This window comes from Podarcis melisellensis (genome assembly GCF_964234715.1).
Source record: "Podarcis melisellensis genome assembly, chromosome: 1".
NCBI lineage: Eukaryota > Metazoa > Chordata > Lepidosauria > Squamata > Lacertidae > Podarcis > Podarcis melisellensis.
This window is the reverse complement of record NC_138528.1, coordinates 64,640,744-64,660,067: the sequence shown is the minus strand read 5'-3', so window position 1 is coordinate 64,660,067 and position 19,324 is coordinate 64,640,744. Positions and strand designations below refer to the sequence as shown.

The 19,324-nt window shown below is 39.8% G+C and overlaps 1 protein-coding gene across 4 annotated transcripts in view; it reads right to left on the bottom strand.

The window, feature by feature from the left end:
• Positions 1–19,324, bottom strand: part of KIAA1549L (KIAA1549 like) — a 155,418-nt gene that overhangs the window by 51,997 nt on the left and 84,097 nt on the right. For 3 of the 4 annotated variants that reach the window (XM_081906706.1, XM_081906707.1, XM_081906709.1), the window contains 4 exons: positions 17,768–17,931; positions 11,301–11,491; positions 8,311–8,438; positions 7,032–7,055 (listed from right to left, as the gene is read on the bottom strand). In XM_081906706.1, the coding sequence (XP_081762832.1) occupies positions 7,032–7,055; positions 8,311–8,438; positions 11,301–11,491; positions 17,768–17,931 (507 nt within the window). The remainder of the gene's footprint in view (positions 1–7,031; positions 7,056–8,310; positions 8,439–11,300; positions 11,492–17,767; positions 17,932–19,324) is intronic. The other variant, XM_081906708.1, reaches the window with a different exon arrangement.

The window sequence follows — 19,324 nt, the reverse complement described above, 5'->3', positions numbered from 1 at the left end:
TAACTTAGTTGGTCTTTAAGGTGCTATTGGAAGAAAAAAAAAATTTGTTTTGACTATGGCAGACCAACACGGCTACCTATCTGTAACTGGAACTATGGAAGGCACCACATTGAGCCGCATGAAATGGAAGTCCATCAACCTCACCAAGAAACTTGCACAGGTACAGACTGATATCTTCTTTCTTACTAAATGCAAGAACCTGGACATTATACCCAAGGGTCTTAGAATTAAGAACCCTCTACAATCCACGTATCCCACTGAATATGCAAGAAAACTATGCAACACTTTCTCTAAGAAGCTGCTCAAACATCTGATCAGCGTTCTCTACTCTAAACAGAAGCTAATAAAGGAGGAACTCCTTGTATTGGACAACTCTATCAGGAACCACCAAGCTTGGCAAGAGCTCCAAAAGGAAAAACAAAACATTTACCACTCTCAACTGGAGCTACTGAAAAAACAGAAAAACAAGAAACTCTCTAACCTTTCCAACCTACAGGCTACTAATCAAAACAAGATCAACAATATTGTCAATCCCTCACAGCAAGCACTCAGCCCAGCTGAGGAATCAGTCCTTTCACGTGGACTGTCATTCTGCCCTGCCAAATCCCCACACATGATCCAGTTCTGCGGGGACTTGGAAGCATTTTTCCGCCGTTTACGCCTGAAGGAGTATTTTCAACACACACAACAACAAGACAAAGCAGAACAAGCAAAAACTTCACAACACAACACCTCTCAACCCACTGGAGAACAACAACCACCCTCCCAACAGAACACTGACCACCAACTACCACCGAAAAAGTGTTACACAAAAAGGGACTCCACATGGACCCCTCCTGATGGACGCAATACCACATTGGACTTGTACATTGACTGCTTCCGCCACAGAATCCAAACAGATGTGACCAGAAAACACCATCGCTTACAACAAAATCTAAACCATGCTGAAAGGAGAGCCATAGATAATCTCAGAAACAACCCAGACATTATAATTAAAGAAGCGGACAAAGGTGGAGCTGTCATCATCATGAACAAAACTGACTACATTCAGGAGGCTCACAGACAACTTTCCAATACCGCCTTTTACATAAAATTGGACTCAGACCCCACACAAGAATACAAAAAAGAACTGAACAAGATTGTTAAGGAGCTACCCCCACACATCCAAGAACAGATCCTCACTAACACACCAACAGAACCTCGACCAGGAACTTTCTATCTTCTACCTAAAATACACAAACCAGGAAATCCAGGACGCCCCATCATTTCAGGTATTGGCACTATTACAGTGGGTGTCTCCGGTTATATGGACTCTGTTCTGAAACCATATGCCATCAGTGCTCCCAGCTATGTACCTGACACCACAGATTTTCTGAGGAAAATACAATCTTTAAATAATCTTCCCAACAATACTATACTAGCTACTATGGATGTGGAATCTCTGTATACCAACATCCCACACAACGATGGTTTACAAGCTATAAGGAACACCATTTCAGATAAAACCACAGCGGACTTTGCCACCAAACTCTGCCAATTTGTCCTTACCCACAACAACTTCAAATTCGGTGATGACCTGTTCCTTCAGATCAGCGGCACAGCTATGGGCACCCGCATGGCCCCACAGTATGCCAACATCTTCATGGCAGATTTAGAACAACGTTTCCTAAACTCCTACCCACTCAAACCTCTCTTGTACCTGCGATACATTGACAATATTTTTATCATCTGGACACATGGTCGACAGACCCTGGACACCTTCCACCAGAAATTCAACGATTTTCACCCCACAATCAACCTAACAATGAATCAATCTATGCAAGAAATACATTTTTTGGACACTACTATAAAAATACAGGATGGGCGCATAGACACCACCTTATACCGTAAACCAACTGACCGACAAACATATCTACATGCCTCTAGCTACCATCCCAAACATACCAAACAGTCCATTGTATATAGCCAGGCACTACGTTACAGCCGCATCTGTTCCAATTCTACAGACAGAGACTCTCACCTAAGAGATCTACAGCAAACCTTTTTAGAACTAAAATACCCAGCAGATGAAGTTAGACAACAGATCAACAGAGCCAGACTGATACCCAGAGAGAACTTGCTGCAAGACAGACCCAAAAAAGAAAATAACAGAACACCTCTAATCATCACATACAGCTCCCAAGTTAAAAGTACAACGCATCATCAGAGATCTACAACCTCTCCTGGACAATGACAGTTCTCTTTCTCAAGCTCTGGGAGGAAGACCTGTCATTACCTACAGACAACCACCCAATCTTAAACAACTCCTAACCCACAATAATACTACAACCAGACCTAACACAGACACTGGCACCAGAGCCTGCAATAAACCCAGATGCCAACTTTGCTGCCACATACACCCGGACAACACCATTACTGGCCCCAACAACATCACACATACCATCTCGGGACTATTTAATTGCTCATCGTCTAACATTGTGTATGCCATCAAATGCCAACAGTGTCCTTCAGCTCTCTATATTGGACAAACAGGCCAGACCTTACGCCAAAGAATAAACGGACATAAATCGGACATCAGGAATCACAAGACAGAGAAACCAGTAGGAGAACACTTCAATCTCCCAGGACATTCTATACAAGATCTCAAAGTAGCTGTTTTACTACAAAGGAATTTCAGAAATAGACTGGAAAGAGAAGCTGCTGAATTGCAACTTATCACCAAACTTAAAACCATGGAGAGTCCTGGTCTGAACAAAGACCTTGGATTCTTATCTCATTATACATGACAAAGCCATTTTTCACCTTCTCACCCCTTGCCTTTTCCTGTAAGACCTATTGCAGTCATTAAGAGTCGTCAACAGGCTCATCACAGCTATCTGCCAATCACCCATTCCCACCACCCTTCTGAGTAATACCCCTCCCCACCTTCTCACTATATAGAAGGGTCTGGAAACTTCTGTTTCAGTGTATCTGAAGAAGTGTGCATGCACACGAAAGCTCATACCAAGAACTAACTTAGTTGGTCTTTAAGGTGCTACTGGAAGGGGAAAAAATTTTGTTTTGACTATGGCAGACCAACACGGCTACCTATCTGTAACTAACTATGAATAGAAAGTCATCTCTCCCAAAATGTTAAGGGTGGTGTTCAACTAAATTGCCCAGTAGCCCAAGGACCTCAGCCTATGGAATGGAACTTCCTAACCCTCCCCTTCCCTAATCCTCTCTGGTTAGTTAGGGAGGGGGGAACCTAGAGCAGATCTGGAGGGGGCATGGGAAGAGGAAGTCTCGTTGCACAAGCCAAAGTCCTTGTGCCAATGAAACAGCTTAATTGGCTACATCCCTTGGCCTTTCAGTGAAGTGTTTCTTGAATGTACATTTCAACTGTTTCCTATTTGTGTGCTTATCTGCACCTGAATGAGGGACTCTTTTAAGCAGAGCTGCACTAAAGTTTATATTTTAAAAGTAACCAAATGTTATCACTTTCCTCTGTTAACTAAATGCCAGAAGAACAGATTCTAAAATTGGTCTGTTACTATGACAACTGATGAACCAATCTTAACTTTGAGTCTGTATCAACCAAAGTGAATAACAAAGAGATTCTGATTTTGAGATCCTGCATTTTCTGAAATACATTAAAAACTGAAAAAAATACATTAAAGGCTTAGCAAGATAGTCAAAGTGTGCTCCAGCTTATACTTTGCTTCTTGGGTCTTGCAGCTTGCTAATAAAGCTGTGTACATACCGTACAAGTAAAACACATTTGAAGCCCATACACCCCCAAAGAATCCTGGGAATTGTAATTTGTTAATGGTGTTGGGAATCGTAGCTCTGAAAAGTATAAACTAGTTCTCAGATTTCTTTGGAAAAACAAATGTCATTTAAATGTATGGTGCATATGCAGCCTTATATTTGAAAGAACAGCCTTATATCTGCAAGAACAGAACAAAAACATGGTGATATCATTTGGTCATGTAGGAGCAGAGGCCTACCTAGAGGCTGGTGAAACCGGAGACCCAAGCAGGGGGACAAAAATCACTCCAGAAATCTGTCTCCAGTTATCTATGTAAGGTCATGAGTTCAGACAAAAGCTGGGAGCCGAGCGGTAGGAGAAATGGCAAGGCGGTACGAAGGTAGACCACTGGAGACACTGGTGTGCATGGCGCATGTGTGTGGCAATGCTGCAGGAGAAGCTTCCCATCCTTCTTGTGCCACGACACAAAGGTGCAATTTTGTGTCCTTCCTCCTTGCCTCACCCTCACTCCAGATTCATCGGGGACTTGGGTCATATAAAATGTAGTAATTTCCAATGTGACTATTGCAGTAAAGTTATTGGGAAGGCCGGGGTGTGTGTGGAACAGGACACTGGTACAGCTCCTTGCCAAAGGCGCAAGGGATCCAAGGTACGCCTCTGTGCAAGAGCTCTTTTAGAACTTTTGTGCATAAGTATGAATAAGAATAATGAATTTCAATAGCAGAAGTTCCACACAAACCACTCTTGCCATTGAAGTGAATGAAGAAGCCTGTACATATGACCTATCACATAGGTCTGAACCTGGCCATACACTAGTGTAAGAAGGCGGCTAGATTGAGACCTTCAGAGGCCCTAAGCCAGGCATAGGCAAACGCGACCCTCCAGATGTTTGGGGACTACAACTCCCATCATCCCTGACCACTGGTCCTGTTAGCTAGGGATGCTGGGGGCCGAGTTTGCCTATGCCTGCCCTAAGCACTGAAAAGATTGTGGTTCCCGCTTGCCCATATGCAATTCTTTCTTTCTTATTACCATCACAGCTCAGCCACTAAATCGCAGTCAAACAAATATAGTTGCAATTTTCAGAACAGTGGAGGACTGTTAGGAATTGACAGCACAGTGAAAGGCTAATGATATTGGGGGGGGGGGTTTGCAGCACATTCACAGTCACCTAGAAAGGGTTGTTGAAAGCTAGTGGGGCTGGTGGGGTTCCTCGTAATGCACGCTGAAGCAAAGTATTTTGCCATTTTGCCACTTGGATAGTAATTTAATTAATGGAGTCTGACAAAAGGAGGGAGGTGTAAAAATTATCAGGTCTGCGTGGAAATTTAGTTAATATAGGTGAAATCTATAAAAGAGCGAATGCTCTAAAAATATGAGAAGTACAGTAGTACACGCTGAACTGTTTCCCAAGTGACAAGAGCAGACATGTTGATTATAAGAGATGGACCAAAGTAAAGACTCTGCAATATTCAGGAATTTCTAATGTATAGTCAGCTGGAACTGCTACAGTTTCCAACTGTAGAACATGGCCTGAGTCTTGTCCTTGTGGAGGGGCTACGTTTTAGATTTGTTGTTTAACTGTGTGCTTAACTCTCAGAGGCCTCAAGTTTGATAGAGCTGAAGGGGTGATTCAACATCAGTAACAAAAAGAGAACAGAAAAATGGGGGAAGTGTGTGCCGTGGGGTGTAAGGAAGTCTAACCAAGTTCTGATTTTTCGCAGGGTGACTATTTTGAAATATCAAATAATTATTTAACAATTTTTGTGTGTGTGTGCACGTCCCTGCTTTGCTGGTGCCCTAAACATGAGCTTAGTCTGCCTACTGAGTAATTCTCCACTGGCAAGAAGCTGCTGAGGCTAGAACTGGGAGCTTTCTGTTCTATGTTCTATATGGTCAATATCAGAATTGCACCTTCATAGAATGGTAGAGTTGGAATGGACCCCGAAGTCATCTCTTCCAACCCCCCTCAAAAATGGTTCTGAATATTTAGTATTCTCAAACTATAAGCTGGCCCTCCTGGACATGAACGGCTATAAGAGGCTTCGTGTTTGGCCCAGAAACTTGCTGGAGCAACAAATTTCTGGTTCTCAGGTCAATCTTGACAGCTATATTAATATGAACATGCAGAACTTTATAAACAATATTCAGGTGTCTTGCCTCTATATTGCTTGCTTGATCTGCATGCACAGCAGGGATTACTAATGTGGTACTCTGGGTACCAGTGAGCCTGTCAGTACCTCCTATGGAACCTGCTAAAGGTCTCAGTATACGGGATATCCCCTCAAAAATCTATTATGCACAAGTGATTGCTTGCTCTTTCTGCTCAGTTTAGTCTGCATTGGTTCGGTGTCTCATACATCAAACATCTCCCCTCTAACATGCCCACCTTTCATTAGATACCAGGATTGGACACCCACTCTCCCCCCAGTTCTGAACAGAGAAGAGGGGAAATAACTGCACTCTCTGAGCAAGTGCAGTGGTGGCTGACGTAGCTGCCTTTTCCCATTGATGATAGGGCTGAAGTTGTGGTCCTGTCTCTTTTCCTGCTCTTTTAGATGTGGCAACCAGTATGTCACACACATAAAGCAGTTTTTTTTGTATCACACCACCATGACCCTTCCCAACAGCCATTTTGTGACTGGTGCCCATGGCACTTTCTCAAAATTACCATTGGCCCCCAAAGCCTGGCAACCCCTTGATAAACTGGAATCCAGTGAAGTTACATGAGGTTATGTTGAGTTCTCCCTTGCTCAAGGGGGCTAGTGGGAATGGGAGGGGAGGAGGCCTCTCAGTGAGATGTTTTTGAGAGGGGTGAAAAACATTTTGATAGGCAACACCACAGAGTCCTCTGGGTACAACACAGAGCACAGTCTCTAGCAGTGTTTTCAACCTGTGAGTCCCCAGGTGTTGTTGGACTACAACTCCCATCATACCTAGCGAGCATGACCAGTGGTCAGGGATGATGGGAGTTGTAGCCCAACAACATCTGGGGACCCACAGGTTGAGAACCGCTGCTCTAGAGGCTTCTGTGTAGACAAGCAAATCAAGCCGCCATTACATGATTTTTTCTGCCCGCAAGCAAAATACTTCACCGTAGCTAAATTCACAGAGCTGGGTTCAAATACATGAATTTCTCACCCACCCACCAACACTCCTTATAGTGAAATACTGGTTTTAGTAGCCATTATAGCGATTTTAAAGATGCATTAGAATTGTAGCAATTATGAATTGAATGAAATATTAGTATAGTTTTAATTAAGAAACTAAAATCTCTTACCAATTTTCTTTGAGGATTTAAAACCTAAATGTCAAAGAAAAAAGAAACAAAACAGAAAATAACATCCTCACTAACATATTTAATACAGACAAGTGGACAATAAATGGTGTTTCTTCAATACTTTCAGGAAGGATTTTTTAAAATATAATCTAGGGGAAACAGCATGCCGTTTTCTTTCCAATTGCTACCATTTGCTAGTTCCATTGTGATTCATGTGGATTTTGATATCAGTCTTGCAAGCAGAAGATTTCATAATTGCTATAAATGCAGGAATCTATACCCACTGCAGGATTCATATTTTACAGTGTTCTCAGGGGACAGTTTACTCGGGGGACTACTACATAGTTCAATGGATCTTTTCCAGATTAAGTGCTTTGAAGATGGAGGACAAACATTGATCCTAAACATCTGCAATCAGTTAAGTATCTTTAAAACCATATTTAATGCTGTTTGCAATGCAAGCTTTGTAAGTCTACATTAGTGCAAAATATAGTACGTTCCACATATATTTTTTTAAGATGGAGCTGCAAGTTTAAGATCAAGCCATTCACTGATAATCAGATAGCAAGAAATTTTTAAAAAATGACTGATTTCACACATTAGTTTACAATACAGTATACAACATTCAAAACTCAGGAAGAGCAGTAAGCAAGCAAAAAAAAAAATCACAAAATGCTGGGAATTAATATCCACTTCTCATTAACTATAGCTGGTACACTATTAATCACAAAGCCTACAGCTTCAATATGAAAAATGAGACTCTTAGGGGGTGCTCTTTAGCTTAGGACCTTAGCAAAGACAGAGAAAAAGGAGGGTGCCTAAAGAACAAAGAATCATCAGCACTGTGGACCACCACACCTTAACATCCAGTTATGCCTAATTAAGGCATCCTATCAGATCTGGGGGAATTGAAAGCCACACTGAAAACAAAACAAAAAAGGGCTATTTGCTATGGATACAAATCCAGGTACATGAATACAAACCACTGTATCCCATTTTCTTAATGTACTATGAAAACAAGCCAATGATTGCAACGATTCAAGAGTCTGAACAAATATTGAGCTTAGTGATGAATGGATAGCTTTATAGAGCAGAGAAATGTGTATAAACAAAGAGAGGAAACACAGCTAGAGAGAAGAATAGATGCATGGAGGGTTGTTATTTGCAGGGCATAAAAAAAAGAAGAGTGGCTTGCAATACTGCATATTCTGTGGCAGCATATCTCCATGGGAGAAATGGCAGTTATACAGTAGATCTCTCATCAGGAAACATTTCTCACCATTTCTCTTTCTTCCCTCCTCTTTTGTCACTTTCTGCTGTGCCATTACTTTCTGTGGAGAGCTTCTGCCTGACTTGGGCTTTCCTGATTCGTTGCTGATGACAGAACCGTTCTCACTAGGCGACCTGCTGCAAGTAACCATAGCAACAAGGAAGATTGTAAGTTTCTCCTGCATATTTCTCATTTCAAGGTTATTGCATTAGCTTGGTTTGCATCGCTGACTTCTCAAGCCTGATTCTTATACAAAAAGAAAGATAAAAATGTTGCAATAAAGAAACACAATAAAATCAAGGAGGCATCCACAGTACATTTTCATAACAGCTCAGAATTTAGAAAGATTTCTATGCATTCACAATTGAATGCATCTCCTTTGTAAACTCACCGAGATAAAGGGAAATATTGCAAAGGACAAAAAGTCACTTTCCCCCCCTATACAGAGGCCGTTAAAGCATTCTGACTGCACAACTCTTTCTCCTTGCACTCTTTCAGAAATATGGCTGCACTCTCATTCTGTTCGTCATGTATGGAGTCTGTATGCAGCTGTGTTTATAACTGCATAGTAAAAGAAATTGCTTTGCAATAAAAATTGTTTTATGGGCTCTGTATGAGGAGGAAAAGACCCTTTTTAGCCTCTGCAAGATTGTCTTGTATCCCTGGACATTTAAAAAGAAGAGATATTCAATTGTGAATGCATATTCTCAATACAATTTTGCACACTTTCATACACAGAATCAAAGCGCTGTAGAGTTGGAAGGGATCCCAAGGGTCATCTAGTTCACCCCCTGCAATGCAGCTAAAGACTTGTATGCATATACTGTTAGTTTTATGCACACATATTTTTGAACAAGAAAGCTAACAAGAGAATATAGCAACCAACCCCTTCTAATCTAACCCACAAGCATCCACAGCAAAAAAAAAAAACCCTTCCCCCTTCCTTGTCCACAGAAGCAGCAAAGTAAACAATAAACACAAAAGAAAAGGAGGGGGCAATAAGTCACAGCTGATGTGTCTTTCCTCTTCCTAGTCTTGTAGAAAATTAGACTCCTCAAGTTTTGTAAGGCTGTTAGGGAGAGCTTCAAGTTACCATATCTATGTCTTTTAAGTGTGATGTGAGATGCAGTTCTAAGTGTTTCAGCAAAAGGCTTAGGTGATAAATTATAAGGATGCTATTTTTAAAGGGAAACTTGGTAGTACTATTACAAATGCATTTTGTAATATGAGATAGCTTCCCTTAGTAGTATTGATATCAGAAGGAAGGAAGCAAATCAACGACTCCTTTATTGTAACGAGTTCTGGTAATCTACTGTCAAGTCAAGGAGCAATCACTGTCAGAGCATAAGACAAGGGCATTTTCGATAAATATAAGACAAGTTTATCTTTATAATTAAAGAATCTTTGGTCTGACAGAAAGTAAACAATTTCTACAGCTGTTAGGTAGCCTCAAGTCTGTGGTTAGAACTGATGCAGTAATTATCTGCAGCACCTCCAAGGCATCATGGGACTGATTCAGCCGCATACCAGAACTTTAGGTCTGCACATTTAAGGAGGATTAAAGTGCTCTGTTGCCCTGGCACAACTACTTCACTAATTAAAAAAAAACCTGTCTGTTTCAGTGACAGGTAAATGCATCAAAAAGGTGTGGATTAATGGCTATCGGGAGGAAATGTAAACACCACACAAACAAATAAAGATGAATGCTCACTGTAGTGTAACTGCCCCTCAAAAAATGCATAATGAATGTGTAATAAAGAGTGGATATAATCTAACCTCTGTGTAAGCTTTGTGCAAGCAAATCAGGATAAATGTTCAATAAGCAGGTTCTCTGGAGGGGCTCCATTTAGCTTAGCAAAACTGTCTCTTAAGATGCTTTTAAGTCTATATTTTCTGCAGTCTTCCCCCCACCCACTTAAAGTCCTCAACCTTACTGAAATAAATCTGAAGTTTGAGTAGAGAAACTATCTAGGCATAAAGCGGTAAATAAATTAATAACACTTCTGCACATTCTCTGTATGTTACACTTGCACCTCCTTCCCTTGAGATGCTGAAACTGAGTTCGCAAGATCCTCAGGAAATGGACCTATAATTTTGGCTGCATTACTCTTGTAAATTGCCATGATAAAATAAAAACAAATCAAATCTCTTACATCTCTATTGCGGAAACTATGTTATCTCCAAATATTCATCTTTCTGACAATGCAGAGAAGCCTGAGGTGACTGAAGAGAAGTCTGGCATCTGAGGAGGAAAATCCAAAGAATGTCTCCAATGATAAAGGTGGATCTAGGAGAACTCACAAACTGTGGGAGGAATTCAATGTCACGCCTAGGCGATTGTTCCTTCAGGGCAAGTATTTTGGCTTAAAAGTAAGGTTATTCCCCCCCCCCTTGCCCACAACGGTGCACTGCTCCAGGGTTTCTTCTGTCCCCTCCCCCCAGAGCCACTCTCAGGAGGCACCAGGGGAGGAGAGGAAGAACGTCGCATTGTGCAAGCAGAAGTCCCTGTACAGGGCTTTCGCTGACAGGACTCACTAGTTGAATCCCAACCTGTGAAGCTGCTCCATTAGAGGATAGAGCAATTCCATGTCCCTGGGCTAATGAACCACATCCATCTTATTTGACTTAAGTTTCCGTTTATCATTTGAACTAAGCAAACAAACAATTGCGGACAAAGCAAGACAGGTAAGTGGTTATATAAAATGGAAGGCCACCTAACAAAATGTAGAAAGTCACTTTTTGTTAACCAATATCCCTCGAACAAGAAGAACTTGCAAAAATATATTATAATAGTAATATTTTCTGTAGGAAACCTAGCTAATCAATATAGCAGTCCATCACTCTGGCTCCAATATCTCTCTCTCTACACACACACACACACACACACACACACAAACACACACACAAATACACACGAGAAAGACCATTAATGGTTGTAAATTCCACAGTAGTTTCGAATTAAGACTGACCAGGGTGTTCCTTCTGCTGTTAATACTTACCTCTTTCTTGTGTCATTGGACTTTGCAATTTTAGCAGTGCTTCCATCCTGAATAATTTCCCTCTCCTGAGAGGCAGGAGCATCTCTCACTGGAAGCGGCAATACTACAGTCTCTTGGGTTACAGGCAAAACCTCATCTTCAGCTCCCTGTTGGCCCAAATGTTGCTTGGCATAGTCAAATCCTTGGACTGGCTGCAGATATGGAAAACAAAGGAGTTCTGAATCAGATATACATTTAATACATTTTTAATTGTACAATTCAAGATTTAGCCAGAGATGCACATTGTATGTACCTAAGAGTGAAGGGGAAACTACTCATATTTATCAATGCTTTTGTGGAAACAGAATTAATGGGAAAATAGCTGCATTCATTTTTAAGTATTTTACTGTTGAGTCTAAATTGCATGCCTTATTTAGAACTCCTTTTTGTGACTCTGAAAGCATCATCCATGTTTTGGCACTTGTTGGAAACCCATGTGTCTCATCCCAATACTATTCTTCTTGGTGGCATTTCCTTCTTTCTTCTTTGGCTCTGGTGACCCATGTAGTTTTGTTTACAGGCATCCATGACATGGATAATCATGGATGATAAGGTGGCTGCAACAGCCAACAGAATTAAATAGCAGTGTAGGCAAATTAAGCTGTGAGATCAATGGAGGAAGAACATTGCACCAAGATTTTGAGGCAGCTTAGAGTAAAAAAAAAGGGGCTTCAAACCACAGAGAAACAATGTTCAGAATGGCCCTATTTTTAAGCAGACAAATGATTTATTGGAATCAAATCCGAGAGAGAGAGAGAGAGAGAGAGAGAGAGAGAGAGAGAGAGAGAGAGAATATGAATCAGAATATGGGAAAGAAGAAGGAAACAGAAAATGTACCAGCTTATTGTCTGCTTCACAAGTCATATCAGGTCAACAGGAGATTTTTTTCTACATAAAAAAGTCCAATGTTTCTTAGACAGACACAGCAATCCCCCAAAGATATAAGATGGAAATGCAGCGGGAGATACTCTGACCTTGATGAAATCAGTGTCTTCTTCAAACACTGTTGCTTATATCACCCAGAACAAAATGGTTTTGAAATATTAAGCTGTACCCTTGTGTTACTCCAAAATATAAAGGAACAAATGTGAAATTAAATGGCATGCCAAAACAATAAAGTCATGTTTCAGGCCTTTTGTATTAGCAACTTGCTGGAACATATCCATTTTTAAACTTTACAGATGGGCTGAAATTGTCTACTATGCAGAGCACCACATTAGCTCCACTTTTGTAACTTGTGACGATCAATTACATTTAACTGATGCATACAACATTTCACAGGTATACCATCTCTAAACTTACGTATGTTGTATTTTATACATACATACATACATACATACATACATACATACATACATACTTGAATTCTGACTGAGTGGGGTCACTTCAATATACTTTGAAATGAATGAATCACAGCAGCCATAAATACTGGAAGAAGAGAGTATAGATACTTAGCCTGAGGCCTTATGGTTGCCATGGGTCTGCCCTTCTGCCTTTCTGCTAGGGATAGAGGGCAGCATAGATGGCTCGTAGTAGAGACATAAAATGGATTAATTTCAGATTGGTCCAGAATAAGGAGGGTTTCAGTCCCATCTGAAATGGCTTCAGGAGGCAGACCTATGACATTAGCTATTCAAATCTTATTTCCAATTTTGGACTGTCCTCCATCACCAATGTGAAACCCTATTACAATGTTTCACATAAACCGAGCTAGAAGAACATTCCAGTGACACTTCTGTTGTCAGAGCCATTTGAAGGAAAAGCTCCAGTTCCATCTTAGGGGAAATTGTTAAAACACGTAGAGGGCAATGAGGACAACACTTGATGAATCCATTGTGACATTTTGACTGAAACAATCAATAAGCAGAGCTATTTTAGAGTCAAACCTGTCAAGTGTTTTTTCATTCCTATCACAAATCACAGGTTTCCAATGAACCTGAATATTCTATAAAAACAAAAAACAAAAGACCCTGGTTGCAGCATGGGCATTCAGGAGACACATTCAATGGCATGCCAAAATTCTCCCGGGGGGGGGGGGCGCGGATAGATAGGTTTTTCTTTTTCAAAATGAAGTAAGACACTGAAAAATAACTACAGGGGGAAGTTTCTCACCTTCTTTCAATTTTTAATGCACAGAACATTGTTTATACAAATTAAAGGTTATTAAATTCAACTGTCAGAAAGCAATCAATATGTTGCCAACTGTGCAACGAAACCCTTTATCCTTATTTTTTAGTCTCTCTAATTTCTGCAGTGAAACATGTCTCTCCAGTATTGGTCTCTACAGCCACAGCAGGCGCTGTAACCCTCCAACGGTTTGGCTTCACCCACAAAGGCGCACTCCTCAAGACTGACAGGTGTCAGCAATAATGTTAAAAGTAGCCTCCCCCCTCCCACAGTGACATAATTGTGTTGAGAATGTCTTCAATTCTAGCTCACAGACTCCTGTTTGCAGGGTGTAGATATCTCAACACTAGACATCACGTTGCATATTGAGATTTGCCAGGAGAGAAGGAGATCCTCACAGGGTAGCTGCTTTCAGTGCCACTATGCATCCTCCATATCATATACTTTCACACTATATTCTGGACTGTGGGGATTATTATTTTTTAAAATAATAATAGTATAATAATCTGACATAAAAGTAAGGGGGCAAGCTTCTGACACTAAGAAGCTCCTGAATAATAAAGGACTTCACATTAGAGACCTAATTAGGCTGGAGTTTCAATCTACTTCCGTGGTTTACTTGGCAAAACTGTTTATTCCATTCTGGCAACAGCTACGCAGGAATACAGTAATGGGGAGGAAATGTGTGAACTCCAGAAATAAACCACAAAAATCATTTCAGCATTGTAATGTGCCCACCAGTTCGAAATTTCGTGTCACAATAGTGAACTGAAGCTGAGTGAATACTGTCAGATGAACAGTTCTGTGAACATAAAAGTATGTAAATGCCCTTGCAATGGAATTCTACAGAAATGTACTCATTTAATTACATTAACAGCAACATTTAAGCCAACAGGCACACATCATCTGTCATAAGAGCACAGGGTACAGGGTACATACACCTGACTTTCCTTGCCCTTCAGATATAAAATCACTGTCTCTAAAATCATGCCATGAATTAAAATGAACAGAGTTTTAACACAGATAGTCTCCACATCAAAACATAAAATAATGTAGCTGAAATCCAACACATTCAATAGTCAACGCTTGCAATGTATTTCAGTTTCTATCAGGCAAAAAACCCTCATAAGTTTAACAAGAACAGATGCCCTTATTTGGGAGAGCATGCTTATGTGCATTCATTCACTTCATGTGCCAAAAACTTCACTTCCCCCACTTTTCTTTTTGGTTGAACTCAGTTGACACAAATGTAGTGTAGTACAGACCATCCTTATTGTTAAAGCAATCAAGGATGACAAAAGGATTTAAGAACTCTCAAGATCCTAGACTTGATCTTTTCCGAGTACATTCAATTTGCCCAGCTTCCTTTAAAGAGCTGTCCTTAACAGGACAGCCTGGGTGGCACACCAAATCTCTTCCCTCACCTGGTGCATATTGTAACATTTGATGCCAAAGGATTCATTACCCCTCTATCCTTTCAATAATTCGCTTAGTTCCATTCACAAAGGGAGAGTTCTAAAAGGTGGTCCAGCAGGCAGCCCTTCTGTGCAAAGAGCTGCAGTGCATAGGAGTCTCTTAGCAGCAGCAGGACTGCAGCACTGATTATGCAGTTCCACTCTCCTTGTTCCCCCTTGATATGTGAAATCAAAGCAAGCAGAGCAGAGCAAATAAAATAGAAACACTCCACAAGAATAAAAGCAGCAAGCCAAGAAGGTTCCTTTTCAGAAGGCTTGAAACGTTATATTTTGCAAAGCAAAGGCTCACAAATTACCCTCAGCAGCAGCAGTCCTAATCAATAGATTTTAAATATACACAGATTATAATGTCATTTCAGAAGCATAATTTTAATAAACAAACCACTTCAGCCATATTCACAGGACAGATTTTTCATCCAGAAGGTTTGCAGTGCTCAAGTAGTTTCAGGCATTTTTGCAACTAGAGAAACAACACACAGTCTATTTAAATACACTAAGCACATTTTACTGGCAACTATTTGCATTGCCAAGATTTTACGCTTAATAATTTGCTAGCAATTACGATTACTGTTATGCCTGACAGACCAAAACTCCAGGCAGGCTAAAATGAAAACAAAATGTTCTTCTAATTTCATTAATCAAACATTTAACACTAGAGCACATAAATCAAAAACAGGAAGGACCTTTATCCTCTTTTCCCTGTGCACAAATGTTCATTTAATTATACTATCCAAATTTTATATTCATGGCAAGAGCCTTAACTAACCCACAGAATTCCAAACTGTACAGATGCTGGCCAGAGTAATGAAGTAAAGAGCAAACTAGATGTAAGCCAGGATATGGACCCAGAGGATCATCTGCTGTTTTTCAAGAGTAAACTTTAGCCGCAGGGAAGAGGTGATTGTTTGGAGGGGGACCATGGTGCTGAGAGAGGAGAAAAGAAGGTTCCCAAAGCTGAGTCTGAAGACTCCAGATAACATTCAAGGCCATACGAGCACTTCTTGTTGTTGGCAAGACATCTTCAACTTCACCAAGTAAACTCAAACGCATTCCAATACTGAATGTGGAATGCTCTCCTTAGAGAGGCTCACTTGGTGCCAACACTGTAGTTTTTCTGTTGCGCTGCCAGGCCTTTTAGGAAAGTGCTTAAGCGTTCCGTAGATTTATGTGTGTGTACATGTGCATATGTAGGGTTTATACCTTTTCGACTGCTGTTTCATCTGTCATTGTATTTTGATTCCGGCTTTACATTGTACCGTTCATATTTCATAAGTATGCATTATTTTCTATTTTTATAGGTACTGAGAACTACCCAGAGAATTTCTGTCAATTTGGAAATTCAATAAATAGATACATTCAAATAAATAAGTAAACAAACAAACAAACAAACAAACAAACCATAGGCAGATGTTTCATGAAAGCTTATCTGTCATCAAGGATCTTCTCAATGACAAGCCCCCAAGAACCATCCAGGAAACAATAAGCTTTCCTAGAACACAACAACTGCAATCTATTTTCAGACTCAGGTGAGGTAGCACCACTAGAGGCAGAAACTTGCTGCTTCCTATGAACTTTCAACCTCCAGTTTCAGTTCAGCCAAATGGAGGTAAAAAATCTTGAGGATTTCCCTGTTGTTTGCTTCACTATCCTACTTGTGAATCTGTTATACAAAAAAGCATGTAGCTCAGATTTTTGACTCCAATCATATTTCTGGCCTCTTCAAAAGAAAAATAAATTGTGACACCTGGGTGGGCTATCCATTTTTGCTATTTCTGCATTTAAACTATATAAAAGTGATATGGTATTATTATCAAAATCAGAAAAGAGACAATCTATTAATGTATACAGTCCACCCGCAATTTAGCCTCCTTTAGCTTGTGTGAATTCAGCTTTATGCACTTGGCTGAAAAAAATAAAAAGGGGAGCAGGCATCCAGTGGGGGATATCAGCAATTCCACCTACCATTGCATTCACCTTGAGCATGCATTCAAAAGTGCAGGGAGAGTGTGTTTTGAACTATGCACCATTTTGGCTTTATGCACTATCCTTGAAACGTAACCATCACGTAAGATAAGAGTCGACTGTACTGTTTATTTTTATTTTTTTATTTCATAAAATTTTAATAAGGTTTCTAAATTTTTCTTAAATGATGTCTTGCTTTTCCTTTTAGATATGACTAGCACCTAGTATCTAGAATAAAAACTTCTACAAAACATAGAAGTAGTGATTGATATTGATCAGGATATTTTATTCCCCACTTTGACTTGGTAGAGCTAGATCGTTTCTTTCTTTCTTTGGCATGCAGGCACAACTGGTGAATATCTATTATCTCGTTTCAACCATGCTGTTCTACTATGGTCATGAGGCACTAGTAAGTTAATAGAGTGTTTCAAACACCTGATAATGGCCTTTTTAGACTCCTTGGCAAAAAGAATTGAATAGCAGCAGTTATCAGTAAGCATATTGCTGTGAATCACGTATTCTATTCTGTACTTCCTTCTAACCCTCCTCCCAATAATGCCTGCTCAACCTGTATGGTTGAAAAAAGAAGTTTTTTTTAAAGGTTATTCTAAAGACACATTAAGCAGCTAGTACTTCCTCCGTTTCACAGGGACTTACACTATAAAGATTGCCTTGCACTTGGGTGGAAGCCTATAAATGGGAACGGCTTCATTCTGTCTCTGAGCACAGAGTATTTATTGTCTTACTGGTTTAGTAAAATCTGTCCAAAGAGAGCACAATCTTGTTCTTCAAGTGCAGAATGATGGAGAATGTAACACTGAAGAAGAAATTCCCATTCCTGAGCCTGGGATGAAAATTACTTACTTTGGCTCTCTGTGGCAGGTTCATCATGGTGTCTCCCTTGAAGTCATTTTTGTTCTTCCTGCACAGAACTGCCGTGATAATGATGATGATGACTGTAACCACAGCAATGGGAGCCAACACTGCAGCAATGATCCATAGGTTGTTGGGTGGGTTTTTCACCACAGCTGTATATAATAAAGAAGGAGAGAAAGTAAACTTATAAAGCAATCTTATAATGAGTCAGACCAGCAAGTCCAGTACTGTTTGCTCTTGGCTAGAGCTCTCAGAAAGTCTCACGTAGGCAGATATTTTCCCCAACCGTTCAAGCATGTGAATTGTGCTCTACCACAACCTATGGAGGACAACCATTACTATCAGCTATGGTGAAAAACGGTGCAGAGAGTGACTTGGCTTATTATGGGAGAAATATCAGGGCAATGTCGCTTAGGGGGAAAGCTAGAGTTCAGTGGTAAATCACATATTCTGCAGGCAAAAGTTTCATTTGACAAGCCCCTGCCAATCACTTTTGATAATACTGAATTCAATGGACAAATTGTACAGCTTGGTATAAGTAGCTTCCAATGTCCCACTTCACCCAAGATAATAAATGGGTTATTTAAGCTGTAGCTCTAATTCTTATCAGTTATGGCAGAGGTTACCTTTCCCACTCCACCATGCACCATACAAGCACTTAAAAACTACTAACTGAATGCCTTGCTTTCTTCCATAACACTCAAGCCATAATATTTATAAATTAATGATTAGTAAAATAACACTTAAGTAACTAGAAGTTGGAAAGAGGTGCAGGTCTATTTCCATCTGGAGCAATACTTAAAATCAATAATGTAATATTAATATTTCCAGAATTAGCCAAAAGATGTCATAATCACTGTAAATAATTAAGAATTTATATAATATCCAATATTTGAACAGTTTGATGGAAACTGTATTTTTTAATTTTCACTTTATTTGTGAATAATCTGTGTAATTTCAGCCATGACAAAGCTGATATGAAGAATTAATATTTAAACTTCAATCGACAAGGTATCTGCTCTACAGAAGAAATGATAAGTGATCTTTTTAACATTCTTTTGGACATTGCCAGAGACTGCAGCATTAGGCAAATAACCAATTTAATAAATGAAAAATTATAACCAGAAGTGGAGGATGGATTTCAGTATTTGGTTGCCATTTGGAGTCACACATGCATACTTGTCCTTTATGATCAACTATGACAGGTTCTTTTCTCCATATTGTCAATAATAATTATAATAAACCTACTAGTTACTTGGGGCTAATGGTCCACTGTGACTACATTCTACAATTATATGATTAGTTTGACTCTTTATTTCTTTATTAAAGAAAAATCGGTACGATATGTTGTAAGAAAGTATTAGAAAGTATATTAAGAGTAAGGTAATAGTTATAAGTACATTCAAAATAATAAATGACAACTATATGGGGAAATGATGGGAAGTCTACATTTAATTTAATTTACTTTGTTATATCTTACTTTATTTTATGTATTATTATTTGATCTTAGCTTAGTTGAAATCTAAGCGGAATTAGAAGTTTAAA